Source organism: Antechinus flavipes, chromosome 2 (genome assembly GCF_016432865.1).
Source record: "Antechinus flavipes isolate AdamAnt ecotype Samford, QLD, Australia chromosome 2, AdamAnt_v2, whole genome shotgun sequence".
Taxonomy (NCBI): Eukaryota; Metazoa; Chordata; class Mammalia; order Dasyuromorphia; family Dasyuridae; genus Antechinus; species Antechinus flavipes.
The window spans coordinates 323629418-323647075 of record NC_067399.1 but is presented as its reverse complement, the minus strand read 5'-3'; the positions used below and the strand labels follow the sequence as shown (position 1 = coordinate 323647075).

Here is a 17658-nt window from a genome sequence, read left to right as displayed (position 1 = left end):
GCCCAAATCTTGGCCTCATTTGCCAAAAGACATGGACTTTGAGGAATTATTTAGGCAATGCAAAAATGAGGCAAAGGTGAAATAGGTTACCATTTTAAGTTTTAAGTTACAAGATGTTTCACATTTTAAATATTTGTCAATAGCCCTCTGTGATTCAATGATTGTTTAGGAATTTGTTTTGTGAGGAGGAAATAAGTACTTGTCACACCTAATCTAAATTTATGTTGAGTATCTTTCTACTTCCTTTTGGATAGATCCTAAATTTTAGCCAAACATAAGCTTTGAATGATTTTTTTTCCAGGGCTCCAAGATATAGTTATAAACAATGAGGAAAAAACCTTGACACTCTTCTCTTTAAAGGCCAGAATTTTTTGGTGCTTATGAGCTCAGAGGTGGATCCTTTAATGGGAAAGGGCACCCTACCTTTGGCACTATATCTCTGTATAAGTATTCACTTCTCCACCCCACTCTCATCTTTTAAGATTTCCACTCTTTCCACCCAGCTACAGATCCTTCTTTTAGGAAAAAAAAAAAGATTGGGAGGAGAATCTCCCTTATTGATTCTTCTATCTGTGGGAGGATAACATTATCACTGAAGCAAATCAAGAATTTATTAGTCACTCTGTCCTTGCAAAAAAGATTAGAATCTCACAAAATAAGGAATGAATAGGTTACCATATATAGAAACATAATGAACAGGTCCATATATGTGATTGAAAAAGAGTACCCAAATAGATAAGGGCAAGGATTAATATTGAAATACTGAGATTTCTTCTTTCTAGGCAATTACTTGGCACAATATATAACGTGCTTGACTTGAAGTCAGTAAGAATTAAATTGTTATCCTGCCTCAGACACTCAATAACTCTTTGATTTTAAGCAAGTCTCTCAGCCTCAGTTTCCTCATCTTGAAAGTGGGAATAATATTACCTACTTCATAGAATTGTTGAGAGGATTAAATAAGATAGCCAATAAATCATTTGGCAAAACCTAAAGTACTACATAAATTCTATTTTTGTTTGTATTATCAAATCAAATGAAAAGACATATAAAGTACTTTGAAGAACTTAAAGCACTAGATAAATACTAGCTATCGTGATTATTATTGTCTTTATTATCATCATCTTTCCTTTGTACATCCCATGATCTTTATCTTAAAGGAAAGTTAATATAGCCAAAAGAGCTATAACCTAGAGACCTGAATTCAAATCCCAGTTCACTTTAATGGACTGTAGTTGCCTCCTTTTTAAAGAGTAAGAGATGAACTCTTTTTAAGAGATGAACTCAATGGTCCTTTTAGCTCCAAAGGAACCATGATAAGCCTGTGACCTATGTCTTGAGAGAGAGGGAATGGACTTACTGAGTGCAGAGAGGAACCTATTTAGGGACAAGACCAAATAAGAGTCAAGCAAAATAAATTCCTACATTGATCATGTCCCCAAGTAGGTCTTATGAATCCTAAATTCAACTTAAATGTTCCTTCGTTCCTTCGTTCCTTCCTTCCTTCCTTCCTTCCTTCCTTCCTTCCTTCCTTCCTTCCTTCCTTCCTTCCCTTCTTCTTTCCTTCCTTCCTTCTTCCTTCCTTCCTTCCCTCCTTCCCTCCTTCTCTCCTTCCTTCATTCCCTTCTTCTTTCCTTCCTTCCTTCTTCCTTCCTTTCTTCCCTCCTTCCCTCCTTCTCTCCTTCCTTCCTTCCCTCTCCTCCACCTCCTTTTTTCCTCTCTCATCTATCTGTCTGTCTCTGTCTTTGTCTGTCTCTGTCTCTCTGTCTCTGTTTGCCTCTATCTCTCCCTTCCAGCTTCCCTCCCTCTCTCCTTCTCTATCTCTCACTCTGTCTCTATTTCTGTCTCTCTGTCTGTTTCTGTCTGCCTGTCTGTCTCTCTGTGTCTCCTCTCTCTTTTCTCTCTCTCTCCCTCTTTCTTTCTCCTCTGTTCTCTCTCTCTCTCTCTCTCTCTCTCTCTCTCTCTCTCTCTCTCTCTCTCTCTCTCTCTCTCTCTCTCTCTCTCTCTCTCATATCTGTCTCTCACTAGGACGGAGTAAAGAAATAAATTTTTACTATATATATTTATATACCATATTATATGTGATATAACAATATATATTATATTATTTATATATTATTATAAATGTTATATTATAAACATTTCTAAATATATATTTTTATATATTCTTTATAAATTAAAAGTTTAAAAATTATTATGCACTATGATCATATGCTGGGAAAGGAATTGTTAGTTGCCAAAGACCAATTACCCTTCTCTTGGTCATTACCCTTTCTTTCCCGCCCGGAATTCTAAACTTGTGGTTCTTGGGAGTGTCGGGGGCCGAGGACAACCAAGGGAGAGAGGACGGGAGTTGGGATTGACTCTTCCGCTCAGTCCAGCCACGTGCTAGGTCAGTAACCGCCTAGGATTCTGAGGGACTCGAGCGCAGCTGCTAGAAGCTGGATGCTGACTGACTGGTTGCGGGGGCAGCTGAGGGGATCAGTTATATATTCTGAACTTTGGAAGCACCGATCTGAACCAGCTCTCGCTCTGAGCCGCAACTCCAGCCCTGGACGGTTCCCATCTCGCTGTAACTCCAGCTGGAGAATGTTTATGGGGATGGCAGGGAGAGCCTTTCTGCAGGTGCTCAGCCTCGAGGTGCTTCTGGCCCCGGCTGGCTGCCTCCAGCTCCGGCCAGGTTGGCGCTTTGCTTCCTATGAAGTGGTGATTCCCTGGAAGGTGCCTCCCCAAACGGGTGTCTCCGAGGCCTCAGGGAAGCAGACATACATTCTGTATATCGAAGGTCAGAAACGAGTGGTGCATCTGAAAGTTAGGAAGCTCTGGATTCCCCGACATCTCCCTGTGTTCACCTATAACGATCAGGAAGTTCTCACAGTGGATCTGCCCTTCATCCCGGATGATTGCCATTATCAAGGTGTTGTGGAAAGCATCCCAGAGTCCATGGTGGCCCTTAGCACCTGTTCTGGAGGCCTCCGTGGGATGCTGAAATTGGAGAATCTCACCTATGAAATTGAGCCCCTCTCCACCACAATCACTTTTCAGCACTTAATATATCGTTTGGAAGAAGTGAAGGACAGCGGACTTAAAATGAAATGTGCCACAACTGATGAGGAACTCAGTGATCACAATTTTCAAGGACTGTCAGACATAATACCAAAAACTCTAACCAAAGAGGACACTTGGTCACACACTAGATTTGTGGAGCTGGCTGTAGTAGTAGACCATGAACGATTTATCTTCTTAAATCAAAACAAAACAAAAGTAGTGGAGCAAGTTTTAAATATAGTTCATATAGCTGACATCCTGTATGACCCCTTGAAAATTCATGTATTTTTGGTAGGCCTAGAAATATGGACTCAGGGAAATCTAATTGACATCATAGGTCCTATGGGGACAGTTGCTTTGGATTTTCAGATGTGGCAACAGAAGACTCTTCCAGGACGCTTACAGTATGACACAGCACATTTAATTGTCTTCAATTCATATGGGATCTACTTAGGTTTAGGCTATGTAGGAAACATTTGTAGTGAAAATCATGCCATAGCTCTTCTCTCTTTCACTGATAACAACTTAATTTTATTTGCTGCACTTTTTGCTCATGAACTCGGTCATAACCTGGGTATGCATCATGATGTGGAGACTTGTTCTTGTAAAGGGAATAACTGTATCATGAATGCAAACATATTTAAGTTAGAAACCTTCAGTAACTGTAGTTATAATTACCTTTACAAACAATTGAACAGTGATGGACATTGTTTGGCTGACCACCCAGAAGAACAACAAGTCTACTTTTTAAGGCATTGTGGTAATAGGGTGGTGGAAAAAGGAGAACAATGTGACTGTGGATCAGAAAAGGATTGTAAACAAGATCACTGTTGCCAATCCAATTGTAGATTGTCTCCTGGAGCTAACTGTGCCTTAGGTCATTGTTGTAAGGACTGTAAAGTTGTTGCAGCAGGACAATTATGTAGAGCTCAGATTAGCAACTGTGACCTTCCAGAGTACTGCAATGGAGTTTCCCCATGGTGCCCAGCAGACACATATGTGCTAAATGGAAGCCCATGTGGAGACGGAGCCTTCTGTTATGAGAAATATTGCCGAGGCCTTGACCAACAATGCAAAAGTATGTTTGGCCGAAAGGCAAAAAGTGGTTCCTTAAAATGTTTCAGGGAAATAAATATGGAAGGAGACCGTTTGGGTAACTGTGGATTTTTTGGAGACAAATATATGAAATGTGCTGAAGATCATATTTTATGTGGAAGACTACTATGTGAAAATGTAACAGAAATCCCTGTTATGAAGGATTTTGTCAGTATCTTTCAGATAAATGTCGATGGTACCACCTGCTGGGGGATGGATTATCACTTTGGGAGGAGAGGTACTGATTTTGGTGAAGTGAAAGATGGAACAAGGTGTGGACCAAAGAAAATGTGTAAGAACAAGAAATGTGTTAATATTCCAGAAGAAAAGAATGAATGTAATGCAACAAAATGTCATGGCAGAGGTCTGTGCAATCATAACCAGAATTGCCATTGTCTATATGGATGGAATCCTCCCTATTGTAATTTTAGAGGCTATGGGGGAAGTATTGACAGTGGACCTGCACCCAAAAAAAAATTCAACAAACTCTTGATTCTTTACATTGGAATAACTTCCATTTTTCTTATTCTTACAACTACATTCTTGATATATTTTGAATCCTCAATCAGGGCGATGTTATTTAGTAGAGTCCAACTAAGAGCAACTGATTCATCAATGAAAATATAAACAATGAGGACTTCACTGTAATAATTTATTTTAAAAATGTTGATTTGAATTTTTGAGATTTTTTTTCTCTAGAGATGGCATTAAAAAATCTTTAGATTTTTTTAAACCAATTGTTGGGTCATGATTATAAAGTATGTACATTCTTATCCAATTTCTTCCCTCATCTCACCTTCTTCCACCTCAAAAACAATTATAGCACTAAGTTTGTTTTCCCTTTGGCTTAAATTTTTTAATTAAAAATCATACCAGTTGTACTGGTTAGGGGATCATAACCTTTCTTAATAAAACAACAGTATGTAATGATTCTCCCATGGTGTGAGCCCTGATGAATAAGTGATGGTTTAAAGATGCAGAGTGACACATAGATTTGTGAACAAGAGATATGTGGGGTTTGCTTGACTGTGCTGGTTATGGGATGTTTTTAGTTCTTTTCAGTTGTGGGGAGTGGAAAGGAGATTTTTAAAAGAGTTCAGTGTGCAAATTTAGAGACACCTTTAAAAAATGGGCCACAAAAGTTCAAGAGAAGCTGAGTTCAAGAGAAGTGGGTTCAAGAGAACCCACAGTAATATTCTGATAAAAACCCAAACTTTCTGCTCCTGGGTATTTGTAGGAACTTTACTTGAAATGCTACCTGATGATGGGTTTGCTCTTTTTCCATTTTTGTGTCTTAATGGGATCTGATCATATTCTCTTGCTCCAGGTAGAAAAATTGAAATCTCAGCAGAATAATTCTTAAATATAGATTTTAAACAATATTTTGTTTTTATTTTATTTTACTGAGTTCTTGGATTTTTCTGCTTCCATACCTCAATTTAACCCAGACTATAATTGCTCCCATTAACTTTTTTCTTTTTTTAATATTTTATTTTCCCCCAATTACATGTTAATGTAAACATTCATTTAAAATTTTTTTGAATTGCAAATTACCTCTTGCCCTTCTTCCACTCCTTGAGAAAATTATTTGATAAAGGTTACACATGTATGGTTAGGACAAATATATTTCCACATTAGTCATGTTGTGAAAGAAAACCCTGGCAAAAAAAGTATGCTTGAATCTGCATTCAGATTATATCAGTTCTTTCTCTGGAGATGGATTTACACAGTTTTATGTAATTCAGCAGGGCCAGAGTAGTAATACTTATGAGCTCTATTAATACAGGGTTTAAGAAATACAAGGCCAGTGACACTAATGACTTACACTGCTGCCAATCCAAGGCTAGCTAATAACTATAATGATATATACATACATGCATGTAGATGGGTACCTGTATGTGGGTACACATGCCCATGCTACATCTGGATATATTTATAAAGTCTTGATGGTTTGCAAAAGTTGTCTCCAAGGTGGTACTAGTTTAGCTTTGCCAAGATGCAGCTGGAGGTTCTATGACTTCATATTACCAGTAATTTTAAATTTACCTTGAAAGAAAGCCAAGTGAGGATTCATTTTGCCAGTCTCTAAATCGAGAAAAGTATCAGCCGTCATCATGCAGTCAGCCTTCTTACATGAATTACTAGCTATGGAGCCTCTGCTATTTTTTCACATTCATTACCCAGGTGGCTTTCCTGCAAAGGTCATCTTTCATATTAAAAGCAAAAACACCATCAACTTTTTTTATATACTGTTCTTTTTTCCCTTCAAGCTTTTTTAAAGATCTCTTTAATGATAAGATTTGCCTCAATTACATCAAGTGCTGAATTGGTGAAGATGCTTTAATTTGATGCTATCAAAGGATGATTGTGGAAAGTCATGTCATAGAGGTCGACCACTGGGATGCTATTGAGACCCGGATCATGTTGCAATTCAACCTTTGTCTCCCGAATCTGCCTATTTTAATATTTCTAATACATTTTACTTACAGCTTTATTATAAGTTAATATGAGTATTGTCAGCCCCATTTTACAGAGGAGGATACAAAGGCCTAGAGAGGCAAAGTAACGAGTATGGCTTATCCCTCAAATACAAAGGAATCTAAGTTGAGTTGAAAGCAGAAAAGTTTTATTAGAAGGAAAATTAGATACTGGTGGCAAGGCAGCCATGTACATGTTATGAGGAAACCTACAGCCCAGAAGATGCAAGGGCAATTTATGGTTGAAAACCACAAGGGGTTTGACTTAAGGAGTTAAAGTGATAAGTGGACAGTTCTTTTCAGAAACATATGGGACACAGAAGCAGATTATTTTGCAACAATTGTTGACCACAACGCTCATTTAAAGTTTGAGGTAAACAGCTCAGCCAGCAAACATCTGGAAGTGAGCAAGAGTTTTAGATCACTTTAGGCTCCTGATAGGTTTCTTTTAGCAAACTGGCATATTCTGCATCAACTATATATACAATAACTAGTTCATGGAAAATAGACATGTTAGTATCAAGAGTATTTTCATGATTGTAATCTAACTGGTACATACATGGAAGAGCAAATAACATTGTTAATGTTTTCTAGTGATGTCATCTGGAACTCTATTGGTCCTGTTACTTCTTAGCATCTTTTTGATCTTGCTCCTCACTAGACTATCCATCCTATTTCTTCTCCACCTTGCTGAATATTTTGTATCTCTTATTCCCTATTTGTTTCAGCTAAATTTCTCAGTTGAAGTGCTCTTCCCATAAAAGAAGAATGGACTTTATTGATACTTTTTTACATTTTATTTTTCCAAACAATATTTAATTTTCTCTCCCCATTATCCAACAGAAAAAAAAGAGGAAGAAAATCCCTTGAAAAAGATGTGAATATAAAAAAAAAGCAAAAACAGCAACAAAAATAAATTTCCACATAGGCAACATTAAAGTATATTTCTCATTTGCCTCTTGAGGCATCATCTCAATGACAAGAAGTAACTACCATGCTGCATCATAAGGTTTCTGGAATTGTGGTTGGTTGTTGCAATGATTAGAGTTCTTAGGTCTTTCAAAGTTGTTATTTCATTGTTGTTGTAATCGTATAAATTGTTCTCCTGGTTCAGTTCACTTTACTCTAAATAAGTTCATATGGATCTTCCCAAGTTTCTTTGAAATGTCCCTTTCATTATTTCTGATGTTATAATGATTTTCCAAAACATGCATGTCACATAATTTGTTGAGTCAATTTTCAACTGATGAGTGCCTCCTTAGTTTCCAGTTCTTTGATAATAAGAGCTGTTATAATTTTATATATATTGTATATATTGCAGGAAAGAGGAAACTCTTTGATTGCTTTGGGGCACAGACCTATTAGCAGGATCATTGTGTCAAAGGATATGCAGAGTTTATTAACTTTATAGGCATAGTTCCAAATTGTTTTCCAGAATGGCTGAACCAATTCGTAGTTTCATCAAGATTGGATTAAATGCCCATTTTCCTGCAGCTCCTCTGATGTTTATAATTTTCCTTTTTTGTCAACTTTCCAGTGTGAGGAATATAAGATGAAATCTGAAAGTCATCTTAATTATATTTCTCTAGGGATTTGGAGAATTTTTTTTCATATGGTTACTGGTAGCTTGTATTTTTTCCTTTAAAGATTGACTTCATATTCTTTGACCATTTACCAACTATAAAATAGCAATCATTCTTATAAATTAGTTCTTTATATATCTAATCCATTACCTCTCAAGAGGTAGGCAGCATGTTTTATCATGAATTCTGGTATTAGGAGTTACTCATGTTGATCAATTTCTTGTGTTCTCTTTATTTTTTTGAACCTACATTTCCATTTTTATTTTGTTTTATTTTAAGTTTTTTTTTTTTAGTATTTTCCCCAATTACACATCAAGATAATTTTTAGTATTCATTTTACAAGATTTTGAGTTTCAAATTTTTTTCCCTCCTTCTCTCTCTTCCCCCTTTTCTAAACTGGTAGGTAATTTGATGTAGGTTAAAATGTGCTATTATATAGAATCTATTTCCATATTAGTCATGTTGGAAAGAAAAAGTAGATTAAAAGGGAAAAAATCTAAAAAAGAATAAAGTGAAAAAATATGCTTTGATCTATATTCATAGTCCATCAGTTTTTTAATCCAGATATGCATAGCATTTTCTTTCATGAATCTTTTGTACTTGGATCATTGTGTTGCTAAGAAGAGCTGAGTCACTGATCATCATACAATGTGCTGATATTATGTAAAATGTTTTCCTACTTCTGCTCATTTCATTTAGCATCAGTTCATAAAAGACTTTCTAACTTTTTTTATGAAATCTGTCTGTTTCTTATTGCACAATATTTCATTACATTCATATATTACAGTTCAGTTATATCCAAGTTGATGGTCATCCCCTCAATTTCCAATATTTTGTCAACATAAAAAGGTCTGCTATAAATATTTGCACACATGTAGATCCATTTTTTATGATCCCTTTGGTATATGTCCAATGGTGATGCTTCTAGATCAACGGATATGCTCAGTTTGATTGCCCTTTCAGTATAGTTCTAAATTGCTCTCCAGAATGGTTGGATCAGTTCACAACTCTGCCAACAATATGTTAGTGTCCAAATTTTCCTCTATTCTCTCCAATATTTGTCATTTTCCTTTTTTGTTATATTAGCAAATCTGATAGACATGAGTTGTTTTAATTTTTATTTCTCTAATCAAAAAGTGATTTAGAGTACTTTTTCAAAACAGGTAGTTTTTACTTCATCATCTGAAAACTGCCTGTTTTTATCTTTTGATCATTTATCCACTGGGGAATAACTTGTATTTTTATAAATTCAGTTCTCTAGATATTTGAAAAGTGACGCCTTTATCAGACACACTTAGTATAAAGATCTTCTCCTAGCTTTCTGCTTTCCTTCTAATCTTGGTTGCATGGCTTTATTTGTACAAAAGTTTTTAATTTAATATAATCAAAATTACCTATTTTATATTTTGTAACATCCTTTGTCTCTTATTTGGTCATGAATCTGTAACTCATTTAACTTCTTTTAAGAATCTGGATGCCATATCATTGGTGCATATATGTTTGGTACTGATATTTCTTCATTGTCTATGGTACCTTTAGGTCTATTTTTGCTTTTGCTTTGTCTGAGATCAGTCTTGCTATCCTTGTGGTGCTTTGTTTTGTTTTTTAACTTCAGATGAAGCATAATAAATTCTGCTCCAGGGGCAGCTAGGTGGTACAGTGGTTAGAGCACCAGCCCTGAAATCAGGAGGACCTGAATTCAAATCTGACCTTAAGACACTTAACACTTCCTAGTTGTATGACCCTAGGCAAGGCACTTAATCCCAATTACCTCAGCAAAAAAAACAAAAATTAAATAAATTCTGCTCCAGTCCTTTACCTTTAATCTTGGTATGTCTCTGCTTCAAGTGTGTATTTTGTAAACAACATATTGTAGGATTCTGGTTTTTGATCCATTCTATTATATGCTTCTGTTTTATGGGAGACTTCATCCCACTCACACAGTTCTATTTACTGATTCTGTATTTCCTTCCATCACATTTTTCTTCTCTCTTTTCATCCTTTCTCTCTTCAACAATGTTTTGCTTCAGTCTACCACCTCTCCCAATATGCCCTCCCTTTACTTAATTTCTCCTCTCCTACTTCTCTGTTGGTAAGATAAATTTCTATATTCAATTGATTGTGCATATTATTCCTTCTTTGAACCAATACTGATTGGAGTAAATTTCAAGTGATATTTTTGCCCATTCTCCTATCTTCTTCTTTACTTTAATAGGTGCTTCTTCATGTGAAATAATTTATCCCATTCTACCTCTCCTTTGGCAACCAGTGTACTCTTCTTCTTTCTTGTCCCTTCATTATTTTTATGTCATTCCCTCCAATATCTGTATTCCTTCAAACTGAACAATGCATAGTACAATTTTTAAGAATTACAAAGAATCATCTTCCCCATGTAATAATGTAAACAATTCACTTCCATCAATTCCTTATATTTTCTTTTACCTTTTTTAGTTTACTCTTAGGTCTTGATATTGGAGATGAAACTTTTTCTTCAATTCTGATCTGCTTATGAAAACTTAAAATCCTTTTATTTCATTAAATGAGCATTTTTTTTCTTAAAGTATATTTAATTTTGGGTTGTAGTCTGAATGTTCCTTTATCTTCTGGAATACCAGGTTATATGATCTTCAGTCTTTTATTATTCTGTGTAATCCTGATCATGACTCTCTAAGGTTTGGGAAAATTGTTTCTTTTTAGCCACTTGAAGTATCCCCCTTAACTTGATGGTTTTGTAATTTTATTATTATGTTTCTTGGGGGTTTTTTCCGGGATCTTCTTCCTTAAGTGATTAGTGGATTCTTTCAATGCCTATTTTACCCTCTGGTTCCAGGAAATAAAGGTCATTTTCCTTAATAATTTCTTGAAAGATGCTGTCCAAGCGATCCTTTTGATTATGGCTTTCAGGTAGTCCAATGATTCTGACATTGTCTGTCCTGGATCTATTTTCTAGACCTGCTGTTTTTCCCATGAGGTAGTTTATATGAATTTATTTAATTGACTCTTGATGATTTATAATGACTAATAGAATCATTAGTTTCTACTTGTTCAATTCTTGGTTGCATTAATTTTGTTTGTACAAGGAGTTGTTTTCCTCCTTTACTTTTTGCACTTTCTTTTCCTTTTGACCGATTCTGCTTTTTAAGCAGTTATTCTCTTTTTTTCCCAAGCTGTTGACTCTTTTTTTATAATTCTCTTATACCACTCATTTCTTTTCTGCATTTCCCTGGGGCTTCATTGAAACATGTGACTATATGGCACACAGGAGGTTGCCTGTTTGCACAGAGCTATAATGAAGCACATGAGGATTCTTTGACTTGGAACTGGCCCAATACCCTGACAGTAAGGCACATGGGACAGGGGGTGTTGGGGTTTGCCTGCTCTACCTCGCTGAGGCTCAGGATCTCCCATTAGTTTGCTGAGGTGGGATGTGCTGCTGACTTACTGGGATACTTTCTGTCCTGGACTGTATTCCACTTTTGCCCAAGTGGGACAGACCTTTCTTATTAATCTTCCAAGTTTTTTGTGCTAAAAAAAGTTTCACCCTATCTTTTTGCTGGTTACACTGTTCTAGGATTTGTTTGGGAGTGCTTATTTTATGGTTGTTTGGAAGTGAATATTGGGAGTTATGAAATTTACTGCTTACTACACCATCTTTGTGCCTGGAAGTAGCCTCCTCCTTATAAAGCCCTCTCTTGGAGGCAAGAGAGATTCATTCCATCTTCCACCTTTGTGCTGGCTGGAGGCTGAAGAAAGGAGAGGCAAAAGACAACTGCAAGAGCTCTTGGAACCAAGCAGAAAGATTGGCCTCTAAGAAAAACTAACCGGGCTATTTGGGAAGGAGAAAATAAATGTTTGCATTTTATCAGCTGGCTGCATTTGGAGTGATTATTACTTTCAACTGAAACTAAGGCTGCCTCCAGAAAACCTCCCCAAGAAACCTGCTCTCCCCCAGAGAACCATTATATTTTAAAGAAAAGAACACCACATTTTGGCATGGGGAAAAAAAGTGAGTGTTAAGCGAGAAGCATGCCCTGCACCAATTCTTTAGATTTCATGAAATTTTCTTCTCCCCAGCCTTTTCCTTTTCCTTCATCACAGCCCATAGATGTATATCTTTTATTTCCTTTTAACACCCCCTTCAGAAATCCAGATCCACCTCTTGTTACAAAAATTTGTTTTGCTTAGAAATAATCCTTAACTTAAGCTGACATTTGGCATTTGAACAATGTGGCCAGTCTAATGGAGTTGTGGTCTCTACCGTAGAGTTGGAATGTTTGATAATTTAGTTTGAAAAAGGACCTCACTGTCTGGTGTCTTATCCTACAAGGTGATCTTCAAAATCTTCCTAAGACAATTCAAAAGGAAGCCATTCAGTTTCTTGGAATGATGCTGGTAGACTGTCCAGATTTCATAAGGATTCAGCAATAAGGTCAGCACAATGGCTCTGTAGACCTTCAGTTGGGTAATCAGTCTAATACCTCTCCTTTCCCCAACTTTCCTTTGGAGCCTCCCAAACACTTAGCTAGCTCTGGCAATGCATGTGTCAATCATATTATCAATATGGACATCCCTGGAAAGAATATTGCTGACTAGGTAGGCCATGTAGTAAATGCAGAGGTAGAGGAGTTATAGCTGACTATATACTATGTTCTTGTTGAATACATATTCCATGCTATTACTGAGTAAAAATAAATATTTTTTTGTTAAACTAATGCTTTATGGGTCAGGTCTAATCCAGTAGTTCAAAGTTTGAGACTACAATAAGATAAATCATCTCAAGAGACCATCTGTAAAAAAGCACCCCCATCCAAGAAATGCACTATTTGAAAAGGGGGTGAGAAAGTCATTGTCAACACATGGGATTAAATGGAGAGTCCATGTGCCACATGATAATCATATCATGATTAGCAAATTCTGATAGGAATATGTAAAATACAACTTTTTTTTCATAGATTGAAATCTATGAATTTTTTATCTGCAGACTGTTATCTTCAAAAATATAACCATTGTTATTGGTAGAGGGAGTTTACTCACTTTTAAGTTCTCAAATGAATGTCAGGTCCAAGTCACTGAGAAATAACCATACATTTGCTAAAGGACAAATGAATTGTTTTTAATGTAATGAAAAAGAACCTGCAAACTACAGACTGGTGAACTGGACTGTGTTTTCTGAGAAAATTTTAGAACAGGGGTTCTCAAACTTGTATATGTCTGCTTACCCTAACCTTAATTCTATTTATAACTCTTAATTCTTTGGCAATCTGGTAAAACCTATAGATCCCTTCTCAGAAGAATATTTTTAAAAGCTTAAAATAAAATAGGAATGTAAAGGAAATCAATTATATTGAAATAGTTATCAAAATGTTTAAAAAAATCAAGCTCACCGACCCTTGGTTAAGACATTCTGGACTATATAATTAAAGAGATGATTGGCAAACTACAATATAGAAAAGAGGTGATTGCAAAGAGCCATGTGACTTCACAAAGAACATGTATTGACAGACTTAACTTCCTTTCCTCCACTATCTCCTCTCCCTCCCCATTTTTACAGTATTACTAATTTAATGATCGAGGGAAATGCTATAGATGTGTTTTACCTAGATTTTAGCAAAACTATATTCTATTCTTGAAGACAACATAGGGATAGATTTGACCATTATATGATCAGATGGATTTGGAATTAGCTGATTGGTTGGCCTCAAAAAGTCATTGATATTATGGTTCATTGTAACTTTGTCAGGAAATCTGCGGTGGAGTAATACCTAGGGACTTAAAGTCCCTGTGCTGTTTAACATTTTTATCACTGTCTTGGATAAAGGCACAGAGGATAGGTTCATCAAATTTGCAGATGGCATAAATTGAGGACACGAGTCAGTAGCACAATGTGGCAAAATCCCCACTAACACCTGTTCTCGCTTTCCCTTCCTCCCTTCTTCCCTCTCTCCCACTCTCTCCCTCTCTCTCTCTTCCCCCACTTCTCTTTCCCCCCCTTCTCTTTTTCTCCCTCCCCGTCCCCCACACACATGACACACACTCAATCACTCTCTCACCCACTATGTCCATTATAGCCAGCCCAGCCTTGTCCCCGGATTGTTGCGTAACTAGGGAGAAGGGATTATGGGGATTATGAGTAGAATGGCCTTGTAACTCTCAGTGTAGCCCAGAAGCCCCCTCTTAAACCATCCCAGGCTTTGTCTTCAAGACTCCTCAAGTCATCCCTTGCTTCTTGCTCCTGGCTTCTTATGGGGGTCTCTTTTGCAAGGGCCAGGCTTCTCCTGGCATTCGAGTTAATGCTCCTGTACCTGGCTAGCTGCCTCCAGCACCGTCCAGGCTGGCGGTTTTCTTCTTTCGAAGTGGTGATTCCCCATCAGCTAAGCAGTCGAAAAGCCCTCCGAGGTTCCAGCGGCACCTTTGCTGAAGTGTCCGGGAGGCTCTCCTACTCTCTGCGCTTCGGTGGCAAGAGATACGTGGTCCACTTGAGAGTCAAGAAGTTCCTTTTGCCCAGACACCTCCCTGTCTTAGTCGACAATAAGCATGGAGCTCCCCAAGAGGAGTATCCTTATGTCCCGAATGACTGTTACTATCATGGGTATTTGGAAGGGATTCCCGCGTCCATGGCTGTCTTGAACACCTGCCAAGGAGGTCTCCGAGGGACTCTGCATTTGGATGACTTCACCTATGAAATCGAGCCTCTGCACAGTTCTACCCAGTTTGAACATGTTTTATCCCAGCTCGTGCCAGAAGAAGGGGAGGCTGGGCAGAATCTTTTTCGATGCACTTTAACAAATGAAGAAATGAACGAACGGTTTTCCAACTCAGATATTGATATTCGTACTCGGGCAGGTCCCTATAGCCACTGGTGGCCACATGTCCGATATTTAAAAATTGCCATTTGCGTTAGTAGCTCTAGAGTGGAAACTCATAACGGGAATCTTACTATTCACGTTGACCAAATGGTGACTTTAACTCATATAGTCGATTCCATATACAAACAGTTTCGGGTTTTTACAATCCTGGTTTTTCTGTATCTTTGGCAATATTCTGATAAAGTACCACTTATAGGTTCGTCATCTGAAATAGCGGAACATTATGGATTATGGAAAAGTTTAGTGATCTCTAACAACTTTCCACATGATACTTCAGCCCTAGTTACTGGAAACAAAGCAGGGGAATCTGGCTATGCTGCTTTTCCAAACTCAATATGCAGTGGCAACTGGGCAGTAATATTATTGTGGCTTCAGGATGATAGAGTATTTTATTATTCAGTAATCTTGGCACATTATATCGGTCACAACTTTGGCTTACCTCATGATCAAATATACTGCCATTGTATTCGAAGGTCACATTGTCTTATGGAAGATCATCCACTTTTTTCTGATTCTCTCAGTAATTGCAGTTATGGACGTTTTTTTAATTTAGTTAATTACTGGGATCAATGTTTAAATAGACTTCCAAACGCCTATGATAATTATGCTTATGCATTTCGTCTTTGTGGTAATAAGAAAATAGACTATACAGAACAGTGTGACTGTGGTTCAATTAAAGAATGTTTTGCTGATCCATGTTGTAGCTTGAGATGTGAACGGACACCTGGTTCTTCATGTGGTTATGGAGCATGCTGTGAAGATTGTCACTTTAGTCCTATGGGGCTATCTTGCAGAAGAGCAGAGAGCAGTTGTGATCTTCCAGAGTTTTGCAATGGAACCATACATCTCTGCCCTTTGGATACTTATGTTCAAGATGGAACACCATGCACTACAAATGCCATTTGCTTTAAAGGGAATTGTACTGACCGACACATACAATGCAGACAAATGTTTGGTCAGGATGGAGTTGTGAATGCTAATGATGCATGCTATGAACAATTGAATATAAAAGGTGATAGATTTGGAAACTGTGGAATGGAGCCTGAAAGGAAAAATAATTCTAATGGAATGAAAGTGAAAGAGGAGGGGACACAAATAAAATATATCACTGTGCCATGTCGACAATCAGCTGTCTTGTGTGGAAGGCTGCAATGTGAAGGTTTGAAGATAGTGCCAAAATTAGATGAACACATTACAGTTCACCAAATGTCAATAGTGAAGAACGAAAGGGAAATTTTCTGTTTTGGGATAGAACATCACTTTGGAACAGGGTGGCTAGATTTTGGAATGGTGTGGGATGGGTCACAGTGTAGCAAAACTACAATGTGCTTAAATCATATGTGTGTTCCTATAGCTCAGTTGCATTTCGATTGCACTCCTGCGAAGTGTAATTACAGAGGTGTTTGCAATAACAATAGGAATTGTCATTGCCAATTTGGCTGGGCCCCACCATATTGTACTCTCTTGGGTTATGGTGGAAGCATAGACAGTGGACCTACTGATAATGATGAAGTTGATTTCGTCCTTTTTGCAATTTTGATTTTTGTCCTTATCCGCATGATTCTTTTCATGTTGTCATTCAGCATTGCAGTTATTATATATATCCGAGATAATAAGAAACTTGCTACTGCAAAAATTTAGCCAGGGTCTGTTCTCCCCTAAGATAATCAACCTGAAATACCCTAAAGAAAAATGAACGTTCTGACAACAATATGATTTGGTCCCGAAATTTAAAAATAAATTTTCTTGATGCTTGGTTGTGTTCTGTGTACTGATAGTGTTCTCACATCTGACCTGCTCGTACCCTTTATGCCATTTAGGAAGACTAGAGGCAGCCACTTTTTCAAATCTGATGCTTCAGTATTATCTAATTGTGAAGATGGAGGTTGAGTAAATCAATCTAGACTCTTAATTAAGATAAATGTCAAGGAATTAAGTCCTGATTTCTCTAGGCAAGAACACTTCTCTATTGAATCAATCAATAATTAGTTTTAGATTCAGTGAGAAAAATGTTTACTCTGCACTGCACAGTGACATTACATAGGAATTATCTTCAAATTAGCTGAGGAATTTGGAAACATCCTATGGATTGTCTATAAAATATAAAGCCAGTTCATGCCCAAGAGACTTCTAGTGTCTGGTCTTAGGGAGGAGAGAGAGCCAGAATAAATGCCTTGGATTAAGGAAGGAGTAGAAGGATGGTACTGAATCCTGGGCTCTGATCTTCTTCCTAGCCCCCAGTAATTTCTTCTTAAAGTTTTAGATGAAATAATTCTCTTTTCTCCACTGTCAAGTCCACTGTACTCAAACTCTGGCTTAATTATGAGATGTGACTTAGTTTTTTCAGACAATCTGACTCTTCAACAAATAGAAGACTGTTACCTCCTTCCAAACTCTACTCAGTCTAAAACCATAGTTACCATTCAATAGTTCCTCTTAGAACTTTGAGACTGTGGCCCAGGGTGTTCTTGCAAAAAAAATTTAATGGAACTTGCAGTAACTGCATGTTTAAAGCAGCATAGGTTTGTTTCTGTAGAGATTCAAAACATAATAGTTTGTATGATGGTTATGATTTTGGTGTTTGTACAA

The 17658-nt window shown here is 37.2% G+C and overlaps 2 protein-coding genes across 2 annotated transcripts; both read left to right on the top strand.

Moving 5' to 3' along the window:
• The first annotated feature begins 2589 nt into the window (after positions 1–2589).
• On the top strand, positions 2590–4819 carry LOC127546289 (disintegrin and metalloproteinase domain-containing protein 21-like). Its single transcript, XM_051973489.1, has one exon. The coding sequence runs from the start codon at positions 2590–2592 to the stop codon at positions 4768–4770; it is 2181 nt and encodes a 726-aa protein (XP_051829449.1). The 3' UTR covers positions 4771–4819.
• A 9518-nt stretch (positions 4820–14337) lies between these two features.
• LOC127546288 (disintegrin and metalloproteinase domain-containing protein 20-like) lies at positions 14338–16828 on the top strand. The gene has a single exon (XM_051973488.1). It carries the CDS (start codon positions 14446–14448, stop codon positions 16708–16710), a length of 2265 nt encoding a protein of 754 aa, XP_051829448.1. The 5' UTR covers positions 14338–14445; the 3' UTR covers positions 16711–16828.
• Positions 16829–17658: the final 830 nt, after the last annotated feature.

Bases quoted from the DNA above. Each gene is read 5' to 3' on its own strand.
- LOC127546289 (XM_051973489.1), top strand. From the start codon at position 2,590: ATGTTTATGGGGATGGCAGGGAGAGCCTTTCTGCAGGTGCTCAGCCTC.
- LOC127546288 (XM_051973488.1), top strand. From the start codon at position 14,446: ATGGGGGTCTCTTTTGCAAGGGCCAGGCTTCTCCTGGCATTCGAGTTA.